The 16,868-nt window shown below is 43.6% G+C and overlaps 1 protein-coding gene across 2 annotated transcripts in view; it reads left to right on the top strand.

Moving 5' to 3' along the window:
- The first annotated feature begins 13,848 nt into the window (after positions 1 to 13,848).
- CFAP54 (cilia and flagella associated protein 54) overlaps positions 13,849 to 16,868 on the top strand; it is a 391,130-nt gene continuing 388,110 nt past the window's right edge. For both annotated transcript variants that reach the window (XM_015152488.3, XM_077954781.1), the window contains exon 1: positions 13,849 to 14,198. In XM_015152488.3, coding sequence (XP_015007974.2) covers positions 13,882 to 14,198 — 317 coding nt within the window. In that variant the 5' untranslated portion in view covers positions 13,849 to 13,881. The remainder of the gene's footprint in view (positions 14,199 to 16,868) is intronic.

Below are 16,868 nucleotides of genomic sequence, written 5' to 3' on the forward strand. Positions count from 1 at the left end.
GTCAGCTCTATCAAGCCAACTTAAATGATCATACGATCTAAATGAAAACAATGTGCTTGCTTATAAGGTCGAGGTGGGCAGATCATGAGTTCAGAAGTTCAAGACCAGCCTGGCCAACATAGTGAAACCCCGTCTCTACTTAAAAAAAATACAAAACATTGGCTGGGAGTGGTGGCAGGTGCCTGTAATCCCAGCTACTCAGGAGGCTAAGGCAGGAGAATTGCTTGAACTCGGGAGGCGGAGGTTGCAGTGAGCCGAGATTGCACCACTGCACTCCAGCCTGGGTGACAGTGCAAGACTTTGTCTTAAAAACAAACAAACAAACAAACAGCAAGATGCAGCTTCAAAACTAGTTTCCTAGCTCTTCTTTCTAACCTAATTGCCACAGCCCTCTTCTAGCAAGAAATTAATTGCTTCTCAACCTCTTCTAGTAAGAAAATTCTGGAGCCTCCACTCATGGCATCTGTTACTTGCTGAGAGACAGAGAAAGGAGAGAGAAGTAGGTTGGGAAAAAGATATTTGTTACTTTGCATTATGTTAAATTTAAGATACTCTGGTAGATTGTATCATTGTTCAAAATAGTAGGTGCTTCTCCCTGTGGGGGATTACACTGCTCAGCCCTGCTGAGAGCAGCCTTGACCATCTGAGTTGATTTAGAAAATGAAATGTGAGTGCAAGTGCTGGGTACCAAGAAGACCCTGAATAGTTCCTCCATCATTTCCTCCCCTCTGCCCTGAGACTGGCAATGTCCCAGATATGGTTTGGTCCTTCAGCCTGGGACCCACATTATTCAGTAATGTGAGCAAGGGATAAAACTTTATTTTTGCAAGCCATGGGGATACGGGATTTTTTTTGTTACTGTAGCGTAATTTAGCCTAAGGAGACTGTTGTAGTGTTTCATGGTGTTTTGTACTGGAATTGGGATGTTGGAGTAACAAAAAACTTATCATGCATGGCACTGGCTTCAGAGCTGTTGCCGGCAAATGGGGTATTGATCCAGACCCCAAGAGACAGTTCTTGGATGTAACACAGGAAGGAATTCAAGGTGAGTCACAGAGTGTAATAAGAAGATATAGTTTATTGAAAGTTACTCAGATACAGAGTACAGTGCCCTTAGAAAGCAAGCAGAGGAATGCCTTGTCTTTAAGTTTTATTATACTTATATAGGGGTCTTAACTATGTAAAGACCAAACTAATCTGTGTCTATGTTGGGTGGGCTGACAGCATGACAAAATTTATTATTCTATTCGTTTAAAGAAAACTACCTTTGGCATTCTAGTGTGTAAGTACATCAAAGCATAACTCTAATTATCTTGAAAGCATATGTTGTTATGGGTATCAGGACATCTGGACATTCTGTGTTCGTAGAAGTTTGTCTTTGCGGGTGTTACTGAACTGCTTCCTCAGTTTTACACATCTTACTGCCATGGGTCGTGACCGGCAAGGAATGTGCCTGTGAGTTTTAAGATGGAGTTGATTTGAAAATGGTGTCACCCTGGCTCTCCTATGCTCCTGTTTCCCTAACAGAGCCACATAGTGAGCAGCAAGGACACTGTTCATGGAAGCCTAGAAAGATGGCAACTCATGCTATTTAGTAATGAAACATTTAGTAAAATTGTTACTGCAATACTTTGGTAGCATAAAACATACTTGATAAACTTGGGGGCGTGATGGCTCATGCCTGGCTCAGCACTTTGGGAGGCTGAGGTGGGCACATCATCTGAGATCAGAAGTTCAAGACCATCTTGGGCAACATGGTGAAACCCTGTCTCTACTAAAAATACAAAAAATTAGTTGGGTGCGGTAGTGCATGTCTGTAATCCCAGCTACTTGGGAGGCTGAGGCAGGAGAATCGCTTGAACCTGGGAGGTGGAGGTTGCAGTGAACCAAGATCGTGCCACTGCACTGCAGCCTGGGCAATAGAGCAAGATTCCATCTCAAAAAGCAAAAACAAACAAACAAAAAACTTGGACCTTTAGGTGAAGTGCTGGGGAATAAAAAAACGTGTTGGTTGCTAGTGGTTATATTTGCCAAGGTAATACAAAAAAGAGAGGGGCTCAGAAAATAATTATAGTACCTGATTTTCAAACAAAGAACAATGAAACAGTCCAAAAACTGTGGGACTTTGCAGGCTTGAAAGATACAGCTGTTTCTCATCCCAATTTGGTAACAGACAAAATCAACGGCAATTAACAATCAGCCTTCTGGCAAGAACCAAATTAAAAGTATAATCATTATACTCTTAGTATTTCTTACCGCTCATTATAGTAAAAAGGTTTGGAAATCATTAGACCGGGGTTTTCTCACCAACTCAGAGACTCAGATAAAATGTTCAGTTTTTCTTTGATCAGCATGTTATGTGACAGATCAGATCCCAAGAACATTCTCCTCTCAGTGCTTTTCCAATTTACACTCTGCTTAAGCTTTTCCTTAGGGAAGCTAGCATTGTGGATTGCAATCTCTATTTGCATATCCCCCCCTTACTTCCTGCCTTGTGGTAAGCATAGAGTTGTACTCTTTGTTTTTTATTTTTTTTTTTAGAGACAAGCTCTCACTCTGTTGCCCAGGCAGGAATGCAGTGGCGTGATCACAGCTCACAGCAACCTCCAAGTCCTGGGCTCAACCAGTCCTCCCACCTCAGACTCCCGAGTAGCTAGGGCTACAGTTGCATGCCACCACACCCAGCTAATTTTTGTACTTTTTGTAGAGATAGATTCTCATTATGTTGCCTATGCTGGTCTTGAACTGCTAGCCTCAAACGATCCTCCTGCCTTGGCCTCCCAAAGTGCTGAGATTACAGGGGCAAGCCACCATACCTTGTCTGTTCTTTAAATTCATGTTTAAAGAAGAAAGCTGGGAAAGATGATTGAAGTGAGAGGTAGGATGTACATTTAAAGTAATATGCCTATTTTCGGGGTTCGTATAGACCCTAGGTCTTGGAGTTTGGTCTTAAAACTGCATAAATGAGTCAAAATATTTTCTGCCTTTTTTTTTTTTTTTGAGATTCAATAAATGAAGCAAATAGTACATCGTCCAAGAATGTGCTCCTAAGTGCTTTCACCAGAATAATGCAGTTAGTGGAAATTTTGTCTAATTAAGGTCTATAGAAGTCTTATTTTTAGTTTATAGTACTGTTGTCATGTGTCTATATTTTTATGCTTTAGGTAAAAAAGTATTTTAGCCAAGTGCAGTGGCTCACGCCTGTAATCCCAGCACTTTGGGAGGCCGGGGTGGGTGGATCATGAGGTCAGGAGTTCGAGACCACCCTGACCAACATGGTGAAACCCCATCTCTACTAAAAATGCAAAAATTATCCGGGTGTTGTGGTACACACCCGTAGTCCCAGCTGTTCAGGAGGCTGAGGCATGAGAATCACTTGAACCTGGGAGGCGGAGGTTGCAGTGAGTTGAGATTGCACCATTGCACTCCAGCCTGGGCAACACAGAGACATTCTGTCCCTCACCCCCTGCCAAAAAAAGCTATTTTATTTTACAACAAAGGTAGTATATTTTCATTGTAGAAAAATTTTGAGGTACAGAAAAGAACATGGAGCAAAGATTCCTTCTAATCCCATGTACCTGGGATAACAAACTGTTAATAGTTTTACTTTTACATTGACTTTTTTTGTATTATTATTATTATATATATATATTTTTGGTAGAGATGGGGTCTCACCATGTTGGCCAGGCTGGTCTTGAACTCCTGACCTCAAGTGATCTGCCTGCCTCGGCCTCCCAAAGTGCTGGGATTACAGGCACGAGCCACCACACCTGGCCCTACATTGACTTTTATATTTTAAAATTAACTTTTAATTACACAAATAATACAGGAAGGTCTTTTCTTAAATCCCCATGACACATGTTTACCTATGTAACAAACCTGCACATCCTGCACATGTACCCTTGAACTTAAAATAAAAGTTAAAAAAAAAAAGGGAAAACAATACAGACAAGTTTAAAATGTCATTTGATCCCATATTTTCAATTCCAGTTCATTCCAAAATGTAACCACTGTTAACAATGTATTGGGTTTTCTTTCAGAACTTCTCAATACATTTATTCTCACTCTCATTTTTGATCTCTCTCTCTTTTCTTCCCTCTCTCATACTATATACAAACATACATATAAACACAAATATTATAGTATCATTTTTGTGGTACATATAGATAACTGTTGGTATACTGTTTACATTATATTGCAATTTTTTAATTTAAAAGAGTCTTAAAAATATTTTTATGTTAAGACATAAAAATCCACTACATTCCCTTAGGATGCCAACTAGTATTGAATACTATAGCTAAACTATAGTTTATCTGTGCATTACTCTATTGATGTACATTTAGATTGTGTTTTTGTGTTTTTGTTTTTGAGACAGAGTTTCGCTCTTGTTGCCCAGGCTGGAGTGCAGTGGCATGATCTCGGCTCATTGCAACCTCCACCTCGCGGGTTCAAGCAATTCTCCTGCCTCAGTCTCCCAAATAGCTGGGATTACAGGCATGTACCACCACCCCCGGCTAATTTTGTATTTTTAGTAAAGACGGGGTTTCTCCATGTTGGTCAGGCTGGTCTTGAACTCCTGACCTCAGGTGATCTGCCTGCCTTGGCCTCCCAAAGTGCTGGGATTACAGGTATGAGACACTGTGCCCAGTGATTGTTTTTATGCTTTACTATTGTAAGCATTCAAGGTTAGCAATGAACATCTGCTGTGTGTTCTGTATATATCTGTATATGCATCTTTATGCATATGTGTTATTTCTAAAGCTGATTTCGAGAAATCAAATTTCTTTCTTTTTTTGGGGGGGGGTACAGAGTTTTGCTCTTGTTGCCCAGGTTGGAGTGCAGTGGCGTGATGTCGGCTCACTGCAACCTCCACCTCCTGGGTTCAAGTGATTCTCCTACGTCAGCCTCCCAAGTAGATGGGATTACAAGTGCCCACCACCATGCCTGGCTAATTTTGTATTTTTAGTAGAGATGGGGTTTCACCATGTTGGCTAGGCTGGTCTCGAACTCCTGACCTCGGGTGATCCACCCGCCTTCACCTCCCAAAGTGCAGAGATCACAGGTGTGAGCCACTGCACCCAGCCCAAGAAATAAAACTTCAAAGTGATAGGGTACAATAGTTGTAGTAAAGGGTTGGCCCCTCCTACAAAGACCTCCAATCCCAGTACTTGAAACAAGGTGAACGTTTATTTATTTATTTATGTTTATTTTATTTTATTTTTTGAGATGGAGTCTTGCTCTGTCGCCAGGCTGGAGTGCAGTGGTGCGATCTCAGCTCACTACAACCTCCACCTCCTGGGTTCAAGCGATTCCCCTGCCTCAGCCTCCCAAGTAGCTGGGATTACAGGCACACGTCACCACGCCCAGCTAATTTTTCGTATTTTAGTAGAGACGAGGTTTCACTATGTTGGCCAAGACAGTCTCGATCTCCTGACCTCGTGATCTGCCCGCCTTGGGCTCCCAAAGTGCTGGGATTACAAGCGTGAGCCACTGCTCCCATCCGCTTAAAGTTTATTTTCCTCTCACATAGTAAGTTGGGTGAGTGGTCTAGGACTCGTATTAGGGCTTCACAGTGTGAAGGAATCCAGGCTCCTTCCATCTCGCTGCTCTGTTTTCCTTAGGGTGTTGCTGGCATTAGTCTCCAAGAGGACTTGTATACTGGACACACCTTATGCAAAGCCTTGGGTTTTCTGTCTTCATTGACCTACTGGGCCCTCCATCACTTGCTGCCTTCCAGCAACTGCTCTGGTGACTGCCTCCATCCTGGCCTGCTTGGTTCCACCACCTGAAGCCACTATGTGGCTTTTTTGGCTCCTTTCGCCACTTAAAAAAAAAAAAATTGAGATGATGCCTCACTATGTTGCCGAGGTTGGACTTGAACTCTTGGGTTCAAATGATCCTCCCACTTTGGCCTCCTAAGTAGCTGGGACTATAGCCATGTGCCACTGCGTCCAGTTCCTTTCATTGCTTTTTTTTTTTTTTTCCTGAGACAGACTCTTGCTCTGTCGCCCAGGCTGGAGTACAGTGGCATGATCTCAGCTCACTGCAACCTGTGCCTCCTGGGTTCAAGTGATTCTCCTGCTTCAGCCTCCTGAGTAGCTAGAATTACAGGCACCCGCCACCACTTGTGGCTAATTGTTGTATTTTTAGCAGAGACAGGGTTTCACATGTTGGGCAGGCTGGTTTCGAACTCCTGACCTCAGGTGGTCTGCCTGCCTTGGCCTCCCAAAGTGTGGGATTATAGGAGTGAGCCACCGTGCCTGGCCCTTTCACTGCTTTTGAACTGGGATGAAACACTATATCACAAGGTATGAGATTTGGCATCGTCACTAGCTGCTGAAGGGGCAAGGTGATCCAACCTGGAAGTAGAGTGGTGAATCTTGACCAGCAGAAGGGCAGCAGGTATATCTTCTCTCTACCGTTTCCTCTTACAAACTCCACTAAGATACAGTATATAGAGATGTAGACAGCCTGTTGGGACGTATCCTGCAAGACTGAGCAACTTGTGTTTCTTCATGATGTGAAGAAAGCCAGCTTATATTTCCTTTTCATCTGTCCCTGTCCCACTTTCTTTTCTCCTCATTCTTGCTTCACGGAAATTACACTACTAAATGAAGCATTATCACTTAAGCCTTTGCCTCAAACTCTGTTTTTTTAGGAAACTCAGGTTAACACAATAAAAGTGAGGTGTAAAAAGTGGACACTCCGCTGGGCGTGGTAGCTCACGCCTGTAATCCCAGCAGTTTGGGAGTCCGAGGCGGGCGGATCACCTGAGGTAGGGAGTTTGGGACCAGCCTGACCAACAAGGAGAAACCCCATCTCTACTAAAAACACAGAATTAGTTGGGCGTGGTGGTGCATGCCTGTAATCCCAGCTACTTGGGAGGTTAAGGCAGGAGAATCGCTTGAACCTGGGAGGCAGAGGTTGTGGTGAGCCGAGATAGCACCATTGCACTCCAGCCCAGACAACAAGAGCGAAACTCCATCTTAAAAAAAAAGAAAAAGAAAAAGAAAAAAAAAAAGGACACTCGGGGGGGATTTTAGAGTTGAATTGTCACCTATCTAAAGGCGACAGGGACCAGACTGTCTTAGGACAGTGAATTCACAACTGAAGGCATGCTCTGAAAGACAGTACCTCTGTTGCAGCTTAGGACAGCTGCAGGGTAGATTTTGCTAAAGACTGGGTCCAGGATCTGATTATGCAGCAGAAAGTCTAAGAAAAGATGGAGGCCCAGAGACCTGAAGTGGAAACATTTAGGCAGACAAGCCCAAGAACTTTGAACCTCTAAATTTCTCTGAGCCCCCATATATTTGCAAAAATAGCCCCTAACCATTTGCCAGAGAAAAACAATCTCTGCTTGCCTGGGGGAACATATAATGACCTAATCTGAAGCAGGTGCCTTTCATGATGAGGCTTGTTTTCCTCAAGATGTGCCCCCGGCACACTTCATTGCCTTCTGGCTGAAAAGGAAAGTCAGGTTTCAGCACAGCCTGAGCAGGAAATCACAAGCTTTGCTCTAAGAAGAAATTGCTTACATGGCAAAGGAATTGTGGGATCTGGCTAATAAGTAGTAGCTGAAACTGCAGAGAACATGTGTAGGAGTGAATCTTGAATATGTTAGACTGGGGGACAGAATGCAAAAGTGACGAGGGTAGAATTCATTAATGTGGGAATACTCACCCATGATTCAGAATTCCTAATAACTTAATGAGATGACTTCTTGAAGCACTGATCTGATAATGCTCTACATCAAATGAAGTGGAGATGACAGAACTTCCTCGATATCATACTGAAGAAAAGGTCGGAAGGCTCAAGGAAGTAGGGATGTTATGCTGGATTCATTACGTATGTCCTGAGAACCCAGCATCTGGTTTATGGTTTAAGAAAATGGGGCACAGTGAGGTTAAGTAACTTGGAAGAAGTGAAGTGAGGATTCAAACCATGCTCTTTGGCCTCAGAATTTGGGCATTTATTTATTTATGAGACAGTTTTGCTCTGTTGCCCAGGCTGGAGTGCAATGGTTCCATCACGGCTCACTGCAAACTCCACCTTTGGGTTCAAGCGATTCTCCTGCCTCAGCCTTCTGAGCAGCTGGGCTTACAGGCACCTGCCACCGCACCCAGCTAGTTTTTGTATTTTTAGTAGAGATGGAGTTTCACCATGTTGGTCAGGCTGGTCTCGAATTTCTGGCCTCAAGTGATCTGCCTGCCTTGGCCTCCCCAAACGCTGGTGATACGGAAGCGGGGAAGGGTAGTGCTGGGAAAGGAAGGGCATGGTCCCTGGTGAAGGCTCTATCCCCGGCCTGTGCCCATGGACCTAGGTGAGGACAGGCACTCCTGCCTTCATGCCCAAATGTTGCATTTCCCAAGACAAACCTGGCCTGCCACGCCTCTGTCCTGTGCCTATAAAAACCCCCAAGACCCTAGCAGGCAGACATACAAGTGGTTGGATGTCGAGAGGAATACATCGGTTGAAGAAGACACAGGTAGCTGGATGTCGAGAGGACATCAGAGGGAGCACGCCAGCAGAAGAGCACACCAATAGAAGCTGGTACACCGGCAGGCCATCCATTGGCAGAACGAGGCAGAGTTTGGCTGGGGCAGTCGGAGGAGAGCCCAGGCCACTAAGCAGCCCGACTCCAGGGGAAAGCCATCTCCCTTCTGGCTCCCCCATCTGCTGAGAGCTACTTCCATTCAATGAAACCTTGCAGTCATTCTCCAAGCCCACATGTGATCCGATTTTTCCTGTACACCAAGGCAAGCACCCCGGGATACAGAAAGCCCTCTGTCCTTGCAATAAGGCAGGGGTCTAATTGAGCTGACTAACACAAGCTGCCCATGGATGCCTTAACTAAAAGAGCACCCTGTAACACATGTCCACTGGGGCTTCAGCTGTAAACATTCACCCCTAGACACTGTCGTGGGGTTGGAGCCCCATAGCCTGCCTGTCTGTATACTCCCCTAGAGGTTTGAGCAGTGGGTCACTCAAGAGGCGAGCCACACCCCCATCGCACGCCCTGTAAGGGGGACAAGGGAACTTTTCCCGTTTCACTGGGATTACAGGTGTGAGCCACTGTGTGGGCTTTTAACATCTTTATTGTACTGTTTTTTTTTTTTCTTTTTAACAAAGCCTCTCTTGGGCGGGTGCGGTGGCTCACGGCTGTAATCCCAGCACTTTGGGAGGCTGAGGTAGGTGGACCACCTGAGGTCAGGAGTTCGAGACCAGCCTGGCCAATATGGTGAAACTCCATCTCTACTAAAAATACAAAAGTTAGCTGGGCGTGGTGGCGGGTGCCTGTAATCCCAGCTGCTCGGGAGGCTGAGGCAGGAGAATCCCTTGAACCTGGGAGGCAGAGGTTGCAGTGAGTTGAGATTGCACCATTGCACTCCAGCCTGGGTGATAAGAGTGAAAATCTGTCTCAAAAACAAAATAAAACTACAAAGCCTCTCTCCTGAATACGGAACCAAGTCAAAACCAAGTCAGAATTACTTAGCATACCTTCCAACTCCCCATTGCATTTCATCGAACTTCCCTTTCTGCCTCACCTTCTGCCTCTGGATCTATGGCAGCCTGTGGCTCACCACACTAGACAGCTTGTTTATTTAGACTTGCTGTGTGTGTTTATGGCTTTGTACCTTACTCAGGCTTTTCTCTTAGTCAGGCATATCCTTCTAAATGCTCTTCATCTTTTTTTTTTTTTTTCATTTGCTCATTCCAACAAAGATGTATTGAGTTGTACTCTGTGCCAGGTGCCAGGCTTGGGTGCTAGGTTACCATGGTAAGAAGGTAAATGCTTGTTGCAAGGATCTTTATGTGAGTGAGAGGCATTTACAGTCTAGGGCTAAAACATCATCTCCTCTAGAATTCTCCGTTCTCTTTCCAGTTCCGAGATTCATCTTAGAACTCCTACAGTCTTCCTTCCCCCTTGCAGTCCCCTCCCCTCCCCTCCCCCTCCCCTCCCCTTCTCTCCCCTCCCCTCTCCTTTTTTTGAGAAAAGATCTTGTTCTGTAGCTTAGACTGGAATACAGTGGTGTGATTATAGCTCACTGCAGCCTCAAACTCCTGGCTCAAGTTATCCTTCTGCCTCAGCCTCTTGAGTAGCTGGAATTTCAGGTGCGTGTGACCATGCCAGGCTAATTTTAAAAAGGTGGTTTTTTTTTTTTTTAAATTAGAGACAGGGTCTCACTATGTTGCCCAGCTGGTCTCAAACTCCTGGCCTGAAGCAATCCTCCCACCTCGGCCTCCCAAAGTATTGAGATCACAGGCGTTAGTGACCACACCTGGGAGTCCCATATTTCTTAAACCTTTCTCACAGCACATTCCACAGCATGCTTTCCCTTCTTCCTTCCTTCCTTCCTTCCTTCCTTCCTTCCTTCCTTCCTTCCTTCCTTCCTTCCTTCCTTCCTTCCTCTCTCTCTCTCCCCCTCTCTCTCTCCCTCTATCTCTCTCCTTCCCTCCCTCCCTCCCTCCCTCCCTTCCCTCCTTCCTTCCTTCCTTCCTTCCTTCCTTCCTTCCTTCCTTCCTTCCTTCCTTCCTTCCTTTCTTTTCTTTCTTGATGGAGTCTTGCTTTGTCACCCAGCCTGGGGTGCAGTGGCGCTATCTCGGCTCACTGCAACCTCGCCTCCCATGATGGAGCGATTCTCCTGCCTCATCCTCCTAAGTAGCAGGGATTACAGGCACACGCCACCATGTCCACCAAATCCATAACATACCTTTTAATCATGATTATTTGAGTTTGTATTATCTGCTTCCTGTAGGGAATGTATAGGTTCATCTATGCATTGTATGGACACTAACAAAATGGTTGCATTTATCTGAATAAATGGATGAAGAAGTTAAAAAAAAGTCTACATATTAGGTAGACCATATATATTGTATCTATTTGGGATAGTACAAATGATTAACAACTAAATTAAGAATTGAAAGAGCACTAACCTTACATATTCTTTAACAGTCAGTAGCTTTAGATAAAAAAGACTTTCGAATGGGCAAAAAGCATCCCTGCAGCCTGCGAAGATGTTAATTATAAGAAATAGCAATTTACATTATTTATAAGGAAGCTATTTACAGTACTTAGCCTTGTCAGACACAGTAGTTGCAGAGCTCCATTCTTTTATTACAGCGAAAAGAATACAGCAAAGTGACAAGGAAAAAGATATTATAATGGCTGCATCTAATTACACGGAAGATAACACCTCTAAAATGTTAAAAATGCCTTGAATTCAATTTATTTATTTTACTTTTATTATTTACTTATTTTTTTTGAGATGGGGTCTAGTTCTGTCACCCAGGCTGGAGTGAAGTGGCATGATCTCGGCTCACTGTAACCTCCACCTCCCGGGTTCAGGTGATTCACCTGCCTCAGCCTCCTGAGTAGCTGGGATTACAGATGTCTGACACCACGCCCAGCTCATTTTTGTATTTTCAGTAGAGACGGGGTTTCAACATGTTGGCTAGGCTGGTCTCGAACTCCTGATCTCAAGTGATTTGCCCATCTGAGCCTCCTGAAGTGCTGGCATTACAGGTGTGAGCCACCACACCCAGCCAATTCAATTTAAACTAAATAAAGTGTAAACTTCCATCTTATCATAATGATGATTCAGAATATAACACCCATTTAAATATTCAGACAAGCTTCCAAAAACTACTGCAAGTTAAGCATTGTTAGCTTTAGTGTGTGCAAGGAGGAAAGTGACTAAGATGCAATGTTTCATAATTCAGGTATTTGAATTCGCTTAGACACATTTTCTTTTACCAGTGACTTTGAAATATAAGTGTCTGCCCTATGAGAAAGTTTGTGAGAGTAGCCAGATTAGAAGGAAAAACACCACTTTGTCTTCCATTTTTTTCTTTCCTCTTCTGTGACCACTTTAATTTTATCCTGCTGTTTCACTTTCATCAATATAATAGATAGCACTCAGTGGCAAATTACACCAGTTTTTGATCTACAATGGACAAGTCTGCCATGTTAGAACAAGAAAAAGATGAGAAAAAAGAGGATTTACCAAGCTGACTTTTTAAAAGGCTATTAATATTTTTTGCGAATGCCCAGTGATGAATTATTTCTCTAGGACTACATTCTTTAAAGTCTTATAATTTGTATTGCTCACTTAGAGAACAAGATAAAATCTTTGTTGATCAAAGGGTGATATCTACATCCTGATTAGAGAATTGGACTCCTACAGTGAGGTGTCATTGCATCTCACTGCTTGCCAGGAAGTTTCTCTGGCTATAATTAACTGCGCTGATGAGCAAAATTATCTTCCTTCAAAGAGTATTAGGGTACAGTAGACATGACATATTAGGCCAGCCTCACAAATTAGCACAGGCCCACAGAGCCTGCATGAAATTAGGTCAGACTTGAAAGATATCAGGCTGTGGTCCAATAAGCTTCTTAGTCTGAAATGGAAAATTGGGTTCACAGGGTGTTAGGGTCACTGTCTTTATTTAAGTGTGATAGAACTGGTAACAATTTTCAGCGTTAAAGACCGATTTTTCTAAGCCACCAAATATTTCTCGTTCTTCTCTTAGATAATTTATTGTGTTGCATAATTTATAAGAAAAGAAGGTTCTCCATTTTCTCAATACTCATACATTAATAAATTCAATTCTGACTTTTGCCTATAATAAATAGGGAAAGAATAAACTCCCCAAGTATTTTCCTGGAGGTCTGTAGTTTCCCCATCAGAAGCAAAGTCTCCTAAAATCCCTGTTTAAAATGCAAAGCATTTTGAGAGTTAACACTTCAGGCCACTGGTATGTATTAATGTCCTATGGTTAAGGTTGAGCAAAATGTACATTAATTTAGAATACAAGATAATTAAAGTAAGGCTGGAATGTGCATAAATAGATGTAATCATAATTATTAGAGGCACAGACATCATGTCCACAGTTACAGACCTCAAGGTACAAATAGAGTAAAGAGAATAGATCAGTTGCATATACAGTACTCCCCAGCTATCTGTGGGGGACTAGTTCCATGACACCTGCAGATACCAAAATCTGTGGATGCTCAAGCCTCTGATATGAAATGCTGTAGTATTTGCATACAACTTATGCACATTCTTCAGGATGTTTTAAATCATCTCTAGATAACTAGTAATACCTAACACAGTATAAATGCTATGTAAATAGTTGTTGTATTTTTGTGTTTTTTTTTTCTGTTGTATTGTTATTTCTAATTTTGTTCTGAATATTTACAGTCTGCAGTTGTTTGAATCCACAGATGAACAACCCGAGATTTGGAAGGCCGACTGTATTTGATTCTTAAACTGCTTGTCAGATATTTCTCTAATTTCGATTTGATTAACAAGCTTTGCTTTGGTGAGTGATCAGTACAGCCTATTCATTTTGAGCACAGGTTTTGGAGTCACAAGCTGAGGACCTGGTCCCTGACACTACGATTGTACGCTGACCTTTGTCAAATGACTTAACCTCCTTGAGCCTTAGTTTCCTAAACTGTGAGATGGATATACTAATAGTATCCTAAGTTGTAAAGTAGTTATGATGATTAAATGAGATAAATGAAAGTACATGTTTCAAATGCTTACTGCCTGACACACGTTAATGGTCATGGTCATCATAATTATCGTTTTAACATGGATAAAGAATATAGTCTGGATTTGTGACCTTAAATTTTTGGCTCTAATATTTGCCAGCGCTCTGCTCAGAACATTCTCTGTTCGCACTTCATACAGCGGTGCCAGCGCAGCCAGGCAACACCCTCAGGAGCATCATTCTTTTCTGGACCTGGTTCTTTCTCGCTCTGCCCTCCAGGGGCCGCTGTGTTTCTCGGAAAGCGCGCGGGATGCTCGGTTGCCACGAGACCGTCGCCAGGCAACCGCGTCTACACACACTCCAGACGGGCCGGGGGGCGTCAATATGGCGGCGCAGGGCGCCCCCTCGAGCTCTCCGTCAGACGACTCTACCGCCTCGGGGTCGCTGGCAGAACTGCCACCGACAGCGACCGCGACTTCGAGGTCGCCCCCAGAGTCGAAGGGGAGCTCCCGGAGCTCGCTGCTTCAGTGGACCTGCCCCGAGGACTCATTGCCCCTAGCCGTGTTTTATGGGCCGCTGGACGCGAAAAACCCGCTCCTGGCCTCTTGTGAGAAGGAGATCCGGGAGTTGTTAGGCTTTATGAGGAAAAAGAAGGCTTTAGCCACCACGGAGGAAGAGAAGCACGAATTCCGCCGGCGTTGGTAAGCGCTGGCGGGGCACTGGGGAGGGCGCCGGCCAAAGGAGGGGCCCCTGGGGAGGGTTTGAGGATGCAGGTAGTGGCCCCAGAGCTGGTTCAGCGTTGCGGACGCAGGGGCTGCCTGAAGGGCCCAGGAGAGATAAACAGAGTTTAAGAAGTGGAGACTTGTCGCTCTTAACAATCCTTAATTCCTGAGAGATGTTATATCTTGGCTTCCTGCTCAGGTCAAAATAAAAATGTACACAGGAATGTTTCATAACTCACTACTTGACCAGAAAAGAAAGATGGTAACATAAGCAGGAAAGAACCTTAAAAAGAGTTCGCAGTTTGCAGTAATAACATGGTGATAGAACTCCCAAAAAGGTAAACAGTTGCGCAGAATGAATCGCAAAATTAAGAAAAAGTCACTGTAATCCTAATAACAATATAAGAAGGAATTAAAGTGCACATGTTCACAGGTTGACATACTTCATTGTATCAAGAGCTAGCTTCATGAACCTAATCTACCTCAAAGTTATTCCTTTTTCTCCATATACAAATTTTATGTACTTATAACATGAAAAGTTTTGAAACCCTTGAGTGAGCCAAAAATTTATACTTGAATACAAAATACAAAAATTAGCTGGGTGTGGTGGCACATGCCTGTACTCCCAGCTACTCAGGAGGATGAGGCAGGATAATTGCTTGAACCTGGGAGGCAGAAGCTGCAGTGAGCTGGGATGACACCACTACACCCCAACCTGGGCAACAGAGCAAGACTCTCAAAAAATAAATAAATAAAATAAAATATTTTTGTTATGCATTTAACAACTATTTATTGAGCACATACTGTATATCAAGTACTGTTCAAGGAACTAGGAAAACATCAAGTTAACAAAACATAAAAATCCATGTCCTTATGGAGCATATATTTTTGTGAATATAAACAACCACTAAACAAATACGTAAGTAAATAATTTTACAAGGAGGTGACTGCTAGGGAGAAAAATAGAACAGGGAATCGTGATGGAGGATATGAGATGAATGTTGCAATTTTATCTTTTTTTTTGAAACAGGGTGTCACTCTTGCACAGGCTGGTGTGCAGTGGCTCAATCCTGGCTCACTGAAACCTTGAACTCGGGGGCTCAAGGGATCCTCCCAGCTTGACCTCTCAAAGTATTGGATTACAGGCATGAGCCACTGCACCTGGCCTGAGTGTTGCAATTTTAAATGGGGTGGTGGGAAGCATGGTTAGGGAAGGTCAGGAAAAGTCACTTTTGAGAAAGATGAGAAAGATATATGGGAACAATTGATGAGGATTTTTGTGCACAGAGTAGGTCACACAGGGAGAATGGCAGATGGGAAAGACCTGGGGTGGAATTGTGATTGTGGAAAGAGCAAGAGGGAGGGAGATCAAGAGTTTATAATTTTATAAAAATTGAGATGTGATTCAGCATCCAGGTGGAGCTGCTATGTAGGTAGTTGGACATTTGAATCTGGAAGTCAGATGAGATATACATTTGGGATTCATATGATATTTAAATCATGACACCTGATGAATAGCTAAGAGAGTGTGTGTGTAAATGGAGAAGGGAAGACTCCAAGGATTGAGCCCTGGGATGCTCCAGCATGGACAGAGAGAGGCAATAAGAAGAAACCAACAGAGACTAAGGAGGAGTGGCCAATGGAAAACCATTAAGTGCCTGGTGTACTAGAAGCAGGTAGAGAAAGTATTTCAGGAAGAAAGGAATGATCAGCTGTGGCAAATTCTGCTGACTGGCCAAGTAAGATGAGAACCAAGAATTGACCAAGGAAAGTCCATTATATACCTACCCTATATGCTTTATTTATTTATTTATTTATTGAGAGGGAGTTTCACTCTGTACCCCAGGCTGGAGTGCAGTGCTGTGATCTCAGCTCACTGCAACCTCTGCCTCCCGGGTTTCAGTGATTCTTGTGCCTCAGCCTCCGAGTAGCTGGGACTACAGGTGTCTGCCACCACGCCCGGCTAATTTCTGTATTTTTAGTAGAGACGGGGTTTCGCCATGTTGGCCAGGCTAGTCTGGAACTCCTGACCTCAGGAGATCCACCTGCCTTGGCCTCCCCAATTGCTGGGGTTACAGGCGTGAGCCACTGTGCCCAGTTTATACATTTATATTTAAATAGTTTCCATCTTTGAATTTCATCTACCCATCTCCACTACCAGCATTCCAGTCCAAACCACCACCATTTCACATTTTCCCTGCAGCCACTCTGTCTCAAATCTATCCTTCACCTAGCAGTCAGGATGATCTTTGTAAATCTTATCTAAAGTCTTTCTATTGCTTCCCATTGCTTTTGGAATAAACTTAAGAATTCTGATACTCTCCAGGGGCTGAGGTGTTGACCCTGCCTGCCTTTCTCAGCTCTCTTCTCTTCTTTTCTCTCTCAGGACTTTCCAGAGAAACAGGTCCTACTGTTTCTCACCTCCGAGCCTTTATATTTGCTATCTTTGTTGTCTGAATGTTCTTCCCTAAGCTTTTCAAAAATCTGGCTCCTTCTCTTTTTTCAGGCCTCAGCTCAGTTGTCACCTTCTTAGAGTGGCCTTTCCTATCTAATGCAGATTCACTCATAGGTTTATATTTTTTAATTGATTTGTTTTCTTGTGCATTGTCTGTCTCATTAGGATGTAAGCTCCCTGGTGACTTTGGATAA

This window comes from Macaca mulatta, chromosome 11 (assembly GCF_049350105.2).
Source record: "Macaca mulatta isolate MMU2019108-1 chromosome 11, T2T-MMU8v2.0, whole genome shotgun sequence".
Taxonomy (NCBI): Eukaryota; Metazoa; Chordata; class Mammalia; order Primates; family Cercopithecidae; genus Macaca; species Macaca mulatta.